General features: G+C 42.4%; 1 protein-coding gene across 3 annotated transcripts in view; it reads left to right on the top strand.

Annotated features, from left to right (window-relative positions):
- Window positions 1-2494: 2494 nt before the first annotated feature.
- Window positions 2495-8861, top strand: part of COMMD10 (COMM domain containing 10) — a 183511-nt gene continuing 177144 nt past the window's right edge. For 2 of the 3 annotated variants that reach the window (XM_069591721.1, XM_069591722.1), the window contains exons 1-2: window positions 2604-2720; window positions 4575-4665. In XM_069591721.1, the coding sequence (XP_069447822.1) occupies window positions 2680-2720; window positions 4575-4665 (132 nt within the window). In that variant the 5' untranslated portion in view covers window positions 2604-2679. Of the gene's footprint in view, window positions 2721-4574; window positions 4666-8861 lie in introns of all 3 variants that reach the window. The other variant, XM_069591720.1, reaches the window with a different exon arrangement.

Raw genomic sequence — 8861 nt, 5'->3', positions numbered from 1 at the left:
TTTTTGCATTTCTTTTCCATGGGGATGGTCTTGATCCCTGTCTCCCATACAATGTCACAAACCTCCGCCCATAGTTCATCAGCCACTGTGTCTGTCAGATCTAGTCCCTTAAATCTATTTCTCACTTCCACTGTATAATCATAAGGGATTTGATTTAGGTCATACCTGAATGGTCTAGTGGTTTTCCCTACTTTCTTCAATTTAAGTCTGAATTTGGCAATAAGCAGTTCATGATCCGAGCCACAGTCAGCTCCCGGTCTTGTTTTTGCTGACTGTATAGAGCTTCTCCATCTTTGGCTGCAAAGAATATAATCTATCTGATTTTGGTGTTGACCATCTGGTGACGTCCATGTGTAGAGTCTTCTCTTGTGTTGTTGGAAGAGGGTGTTTGCTATGACCAGTGCGTTTTCTTGGCAAAACTCTATTAGCCTTTGCCCTGCTTCATTCCATATTCCAAGGCCAAATTTGCCTGTTACTCCAGGTGTTTCTTGACTTCCTGCTTTTGCATTCCAGTCCTCTATAATGAAAAGGACATCTTTTTGGGGTGTTATTTCTAAAAGGTCTTGTAGGTCTTCATAGAATCATTCATTCAACTTCAGCTTCTTCAGCGTTACTGGTTGGGGCATAGACTTGGATTACTGTGATATTGAATGGTTTGCCTTGGAAACGAACAGAGATCATTCTGTCGTTTTTGAGATTGCATCCAAGTACTGCGTTTTGGACTCTTTTGTTGACCATGATGGCTACTCCATTTCTTCTAAGGGATTCCTGCCTACAGTGGTAGATATAATGGTCATCTGAGTTAAATTCACCCATTCCAGTCCATTTTAATTCTGTGATTCCTTGAATGTTGATGTTCACTCTTGCCATCTCTTGTTTGACCATTCCCAATTTGCCTTGATTCATGGACCTAACATTCCAGGTTCCTATGCAATATTGCTCTTTACAGCATCAGACCTTGCTTCTATCACCAGTCACATCCACAACTGGGTATCGTTTTTGCTTTGGCTCCATCCCTTCATTCTTTCTGGAGTTATTTCTCCACTGATCTCCTGTAGCATATTGGGCACCTACTGACCTGGGGAGTTCCTCTTTCAGTATCCTATCATTTTGCCTTTCATACTGTTCATGGGGTTCTCAAGGCAAGAATACTGAAGTGGTTTGCCGTTCCCTTCTCCAGTGGACCACATGCTGTCAGACCTCTCCACCATGACCTGTTGGTCTTGGGTGGCCCCACACGTCATGGCTTAGTTAGCTTCATTAAGTTAGACAAGGCTGTGGTCCATGTGATTAGACTGGCTAGTTTTCTGTGATTATGGTTTCAGTGTGTCTGCCTTCGGATGCCCTCTCGAAACACCTACCGTCTTACTGTAATAACCAATTGAAAAGCATATAGCTGCCTTGCTTAGACTAGCAAGGGGGGCATATTCCGTTCCCCTTCTGATGTCTGTCAGAAGGTTTCTCTCTCCCTTTTTATTCTTTAATAAACTCTGCTACACAAAAGCTTTTGAGTGATCAAGCCTGGTCCCTGGTCCTGAAGCTAAATCTTCTTCGGCAATCAGGAATCCAACATCGTTCACCATAAGCTATGAGTCACTGCAGGAATTCATCTGCCCTCCTATATACAATACCTAGCTCAGTGCCTGACCGCCAAAGAGGGGCACAATGAATACTCGCGAATTTAACTGCTGACCAACCCCGAGGTCAGGAATTTTGGTCTTCTGTATCCTGAGTGTCTAGCATAGTGCCTGGCATACAGTAGGTGCTCAAAGAATACTGCTGTTGCTTAGTCCTTCAATTGTGTCCGACTCTGTGTGACTCCCCTCCTCCAACTCCCCCCCCCCCCCCCCCCCCCCCCCCCCATGGACTGTAGCCCACCAGGCTCCTCTGCCCATCGTGATTCTTCAGGCAAGAATACTGGAGAGGGTTGCCCATGCCCCTTTCCAGAGGATCTTCCTGACCCAGGGATCTAACCCAGGTCTCCTGCATTGCAGGCAGATTCTTTACCTCTGAGCCACCAGGGAAACCCCTCAGACAACACTAGTGAATGAATAAAGATACTAAGAGCACAGGTTTCGCTAGGGCACTGCAGAGCTCCAGGGGACAGGAAGGGCTGGTGGCCGCTCACTCGCTGGAGCTGCCCTGGGCTCCTTCGGAGAGCATTCCACCGCTCGCTCAGCTGCAGCGCAGGCCAGACACTGCAGGCGGTGCTTAAACTTTTCCTCCCCCTCCAAAAAAATTATTTGTATGTGTTCAGTTCAGTTCAGTCGCTCAGTCGTGTCCGACTCCTTGCGACCCCATAAACTGCAGCACGCCAGGCCTCCCTGTCCGTCACCAACTCCTGGAGTACGCACTCCTAAATATATGTTTATACACACACACATTACCTACATTAATACCTAAAAATATTCACACTCCGTATCCAGGTATGTGTATATATAAAATAGGTAAATATATATCTGTAAGTAAATTAATACGTGTACAGCCTTAACTCGGAACTGCGAGAGTGGCGCGGAGTACGAAGACTGAGGACGCCCCTTCGCCCCTCCAGGACTGCAGCCGCGGAGCGGCGCGGCCCCTGCGAGGCTTGGCCCTTCCGGCTTGCCGTCCGCCGCCGCCTCCGCAATTGGTTGGGCTCCAAGCATCTGACTCGAGCGGCGGGGCCAGGGAGCTTCAAGGATGGCGGCGTCCGCGGCGCTGATCCTGCGGGAGAGCCCCAGGTAGCCCCGGCTGGGCGCGGGGGGACAGCGGTCACCGGGGTGGCGCGGGCAGGGCCGGCCCGAGGACGCTGCTGCTGTCTGTGGTCGGGGCGCCGGGCCGGCGGAGTCGCTGTGCGGGCCCCGCGGGAATGCGGGATCCTGGGCGCCAACACCTGCACCGTGGTTCACTTGCGTGGGCTTACACCGGGTCAGACAGCTGAAGTCAGTGCGTCAGTGTCTCGTCACTGTCACTGTTCCCCGAGGCTGGTATCACTGGTACCCAAGCCATCCTGCAGTAGTTCTGAAATCACGTGAAGAGGTGTTCCCTTTCCTTTTTCAATACTTTTCAGACTTTCTGATTATGAGAAAGACTCCCATTGGTCCTGCTGCTGCTGCTAAGTCGCTCAGTCGTGTCCAACTCTTAGCGACCCCATGGACTGCAGCCTACCAGGCTCCTCCGTCCATGGGATTTTCCAGGCAAGAGTACTGGAGTGGGGTGCCATTGCCTTCTCCCGTTGGTCCTGAGTGGTCATTAATACTTAACACGTGTTAATACACCTTTTCAATCAAGATCGAATAGGCCCCAGGCCGGGAGTTTTTTGGCTGGTAACAGCATCTGACCAGAATTTGGTAACATTGCTTTTGTTTTCCCTTTATTTACCTTTTATTCATTTAGATATTTAGTTCATATCTATACATGGTAGGTAAGGTCGGTGGTCTATAGTGGTGATATAAGTGAAATCGCTCAGTCGTGCCCTACTTTTTGTGACCCCATGGACAGTGAGTGGCCTGCACCAAGCTCCTTCTTCCATGGGATTTTCCAGGCAAGAGTACTGGAGTGGGTTGCCATTTCCTTCTCTAGGTGATATAAAGTTCTATTTTAAAATAAAATTAGGCAAAAATGATTCCATTTAATGACAGATAAATAATAGTGAACGTGGTGGGTGGATGCAGAAAAGTGCAGAAGTATCACTGAGTCTGGAGAATAACTTCTTTGTGCATAGTGTTAGTTGCTCAGTCGTGTCCGACTCTGCACCCCATGAACTGCAGCCCGCCAGCCTCCTCTGTCCATGGCATTCTCCAGGCAGGAATACTGGAGTGGGTTGCCATTCCCTTCTCTTGGGATCTTCCCAACCCAGGGGTCGAACCTGGGTCTCCTGCATTGCAGGTAGATTCTTTACGGTCTGAGCCACCAGGGAAGCCCATCTTGTGACACGACAAGAATCTGTTTGAAGAGAGTTGTCATTTTGAAGTTTTTCCTTCTTTGATTGCATTCTGACAGCCAATTCCTTTTCTCACACCAGTGTCCTGGGTAACACACCACATCAGTAAACCATATCCATCGTGGTGCAGTAGAATTGTTCTTATCACATAATTTAAAGTTGGTTACAGTTTAAGCAGGGTTTTAAAACAACTGGGACTTAGTGACCCCGAATGATATTGTATGTTAATTTTTAAAAAAAAATTCTTTTATCTGCAAAACATCAGTCTTTTTATCTGTTTTTGGTGTAACTGCCACTTCCCTCCCTCCACTCTTTTCAGAGTTCTGTTTTGAGTTACATGGATACATAAACTCCCACTCCTAAATTGATACTGTCCCCCACAGAGTGCAAGTTTTCCCAAGTAGTTTGCCTGGCCCAGAAGAAAGAGAAAATTTGCCAAATAGACCTTTTCAACAGAGGTACTTATGGGATATCTTTTGGAAATGTCCTGTCGTCTTTGCTGGCCATCATCTGTTTTTCTTTATTTCACTCAGACTTGGCTTTATAGCAATCAGTTGTTGAGATGAAAACTTACAGTCAACTGTACTTAGAGCAATGACAGTACCACTTGGGGAAAACATATTTTAAAACTTTGTTTTATGAATTTCTTTAGCATGAAAAAAGCAGTGTCCCTGATAAATGAAATAGATATAGGAAGATTTCCACGACTGCTCACCCGAATTCTTCAAAAACTTCACCTGAAGGTTTGTATGTTTGCAGTATTATCGCTTATAATTTGTTCTTATGATTCTACTGCAAATCCAGGTTTCCACTTGAATAACTTTTTGCAAGGTATTGTTCTCCAGCAAATTTGATGAATATCCTATGATCAAAAGTTTGGGAAGTTCTGTTTTCATTCAAAATAATTTTTTTTAATATTATGGAACTTATCAGAGTATATTTTATGGTAGCATTAATAGTAAATATTTAAAGGTGACTATTGTGTGCAGAATTTTCCATATGTATTTTTTTTCCCATATGTATTTGACCATGGAATTGTTTTATCATGGTATTTATTTTGGGATTAAGACTCTGTGGAACATGCTTTGGGAAAATTCTGATAGTACGATTTCATTCTTCCTCTTAAAAATAATTCTGTAGACTTGCTGTCAACCAGTAAGACTCTCTTCCACTTTTATTTCAAGGGTGTGGTTATCTTGAAAGTATTGATAATTAGTAATTTACTACTTGGTCACCAATCTTAGTTAACTTATCAGGTTCTAGAAGAATTATGAAAATCAGACATAAGAAATACTTGATTCATTACAAGAAACTAATCCAAATGAATCTTTGAAATATAACTGTTCACTCAGAGAAATAAAACCTGTAGCCTCTGGAATTTGGTGTATTTGTTACATCACAATGAAACTTATACCTACTTATACCTAAGTTTATTGGCAATGGAGACAAAAAAAGTTAAAGACTATTGATATATCCTTTTTTAAATTAAAATATAGTTAATTTACAATGTTATATTTCAAGTATAAGGCAAAGTTATTGATATATATATGTATTCTTTTTCAGATTATCTTTCATTATAGGTTATTATAAGATGTTGAGTATAGTTCTTTGTACTATGCGGTAGGTCCTTGTTTATCTATTTTATGTATAGTGTTGTGTATGTTAATCCCCAAATCCTAATTTATCTCCCTCCACATCCCCATTTGGTAACTGTAAGTTTTTTTTTTTTCCTATGTCTTGGTATATTTTTCCTTAAAACTGTTTCAAAAACATAGGACTTCCCTGTAGCTCAAATGGTAAAGATGTAGCTCAAATGGTAAAGAATCTGCCTGCAATGCAGGAGACCAGGGTTTGATCCCTGGGTCAGAAAGATCCTCTGGAGAGGGTTATGGCAATCTACACCAGTATTCTTGCCTGGAGAATCCCGTGGACAGAGGAGACTGGTGGGGTAGTCTGTGGGGTCGCAAAGAGTTGGACATGACTGAGCAACTAACACACAGCGTAATCCAATATACTTTGTTTACAAAAGTCTAGAATGGGTACCATACATTTCAGAAAGATTGTTTTCAAAACTTTAAAAGTTATTTGATAGACTGACTTGTGGGTACCACCATATTTCCCCATTATGATAGAGAGGTCTTGTATTAACATAAAGGACAATCACAGGTGTAAACCCCAGCATATAGAAATGTGTGAGGATTTTTGTTGTTGTTACAATGTGTTTAGGGTGCTGCTGGCATTTAATGCCCTGGGATGTTAAATGTGTTAATACTGTGCAGCACAGTCCTGAACAAAGAAGAATTCACCCCATCTCTGAACAAAAAAAGAAAAAGGGTAGCTTATCTCTGAAAATGCGTTTATTTTATACTTAATGTAAGCTGGAGGACTTCTTACACCTTAAGGTTATCAGGTTTGTACACTTTAAATTATGGTGTATGCAGACTGCTAGTACCATATGTTCTTGCTCGGTGGTGGTGTGTATGTATGCCTGTGTTTGAAAGTCAGAGCTTGGATTTTGGACCAAAGGCCTCTCTTCTCTCTAAAGCCATGCTCTGAGTTGAAAATGAACGTGAAAGTCGCTCAGTCGTGTCTTACTCTTTGCGACCCCATGGAATTCTCCAGGTCAGAATACTGCAGTGGGTAGCCGTCCTTTCTCCAGGGGATTTTCCCAACCCAGGGATCGAACCCAGGTCTCCCTCATTGCAGGCGGATTTTTTACCAGCTGAGCCACCAGGGAAGCAATTGCCTTTATAATTATTTCGATAATATTCTGCCTTCATAGAGTAGAAATTCTCTATAACTTTCTGAGGATAATGACCTGATTTTAACTATGTGTGGAACTGAGATTAGTTCACTCATCATGCATGTTAAGAAAATGAATTCTTCAAAAAAAAAAAAGAAAAAGAAATGTTGAAAGAATGGATTTTTTGATTTGCCCTTTTTGTGCCTTTGAAGTTCAAAATAGAGTGCTTAAATTGTTTCAATAACATTTATGTTTTAATAACAAACTATTTCACAGTTTATGAGGGTTTGTTTTAAGACATCTAAATAGTGTGGATGAACTGAAATGGCCCCTTGGTTAACTCTTGCTTCTTTCTCCACCTTAGTTTTTTCCTGTGTTAGTTATCTATTGCTGAATTGCAAATTTCCCCCAAATTTAGCAGCTTAAAACAACAATAATCATTTATTGTCTCTCACACCTCCTCTAAGTAAAGAGTTTAGCAGTGGCTTGGCCGGGTGTCTCTGACTTGGGGTTCTCATGAAATTGCTGCCAGCTTCTGGTGGAGGCAGTTGTTACCTGAAGTGTTGACTGGGCTTGGCGGATTTCCTTCTAATACGGCTAGCTGGCGGCAGCTGTGGTTCCTTGTCACGTGGGCCTTTGCTCCTGACATGGGTGGAGGTTGGCTTCTTCTAGAATGAGTAGTCCAGGAGAGGACGGTGCTGTCCTTTTTTATGACCTAACCTTGAATATCACATAACTTCATTTTCACTATATTCTGCCGGGGTCCAGCCCCGGTGGATCCAGGGTGATTCGAAGGTGGGGGGACGGAGTCGGCGTCTTCGGAAAAATACATATTTAATCACAGATATAGAGAGATTAGAAATGGATAGTGTAGTAGGAAGATTAGTGGAGAAAAAGAGGCTGAATAACTTGGATTACGTGGAATAGCATCCATGCTCCAGATGGGAATTCAGCCAGAAAAACGAGAGTAAGAAAGAAGCGACATGGGGGAATCAGTCTTTCCGGAAACTGATCCGATTTCTTTATTTTTGGGTTTGCTTATATACCTTTTGTTACACATAGGGATGAATACAGAGTCACGTGGGGGTCAGCAGTCCTGACCTTTGTCAAAATCAGGTGCTTCACATAAATGTATAAAAAAAAAGGTCTTAGGGATATTACATCATCTTCTGGCCATGAGTGAGACCTGCTTACATTTTATGATCCTTTCTTTCTGATAACCAAAAAAACTTATTTCTTCCAAGGGTGTTTTTTCTTAAACCAGGCACCACCCTCCAAATAAAGTTACATTCCTATAGGGTGAGGGTGTAGTGAGTTACAATCAAGAAAGAAATTTATTCAACCCAAGGTTAACATGATTAGTCTTAAAGGTTAATACTTATTTCTCCTATATGCTTAAAGGTTAATACTTATTTCTTCCTATATGCTAGTTATATTCATTATAAGGGTAGGGAACATGGAGATTTAGCAGCAAACATCAACCCAACAAATGAAAATCCTTTCACCAATGCTCCCCTTAAGATCTATTTAGTCTTAAGATATGATAAAGTTACATTCTTACACAGCAAGGACACAGTGATATATAAGTACAGTGATCTATTACAAAAGAGAAAATCCATTAACTCAAAAAGTCTAGTATTGCTAACATCAAAAACTACCATATTTCCTTTGCTATATTCCAAATACATTGATTAATATATTCCCAGGTACCTAAGGATATAGAGGCCTGGCGGCAATCATTGACTCAACAAGAAGAAAAAGTCCTATGCTAATTAAGACTCTCAAAATACTCCAAAACTCTCTGTGCTGTTTATGGTTGAGAGGTAGTAAACAATCATGTGCCTAGTGGCGGCAGTAAGGATAATCCTGTCACACAAGCTAGTCTGTCAGCAGAGAGGTTTGACCTGAGACATCCTTGTCCCACCCAGAGCAGGGAATTAGCAGCAATTATTGACACAACAAATGAAGAGACCCTTCACTAATATAATTCCTAACAAACTATACTAATAATTTCTAACTCCCCAAAAGAATTTGCCTTTAGTAAGTCTAAAACATCTCGTGCCTCTCAGGTTGGGAGGCTGTAAGCAATCACATGTGGCCGGACAAACCTATACAGGTGGGCTAGATAACCTTCAGAGGAGTCCGTAAGCTGAAACACTCTTGTCACGCCCAAGAATTTTTATTGCCTTGGAGCTG

Source organism: Ovis canadensis, chromosome 5, assembly GCF_042477335.2.
Source record: "Ovis canadensis isolate MfBH-ARS-UI-01 breed Bighorn chromosome 5, ARS-UI_OviCan_v2, whole genome shotgun sequence".
NCBI classification, from domain to species: domain Eukaryota; kingdom Metazoa; phylum Chordata; class Mammalia; order Artiodactyla; family Bovidae; genus Ovis; species Ovis canadensis.
Note: the sequence above shows the minus strand (reverse complement) of the source record. Positions and strands in the feature narration are given on the sequence as shown.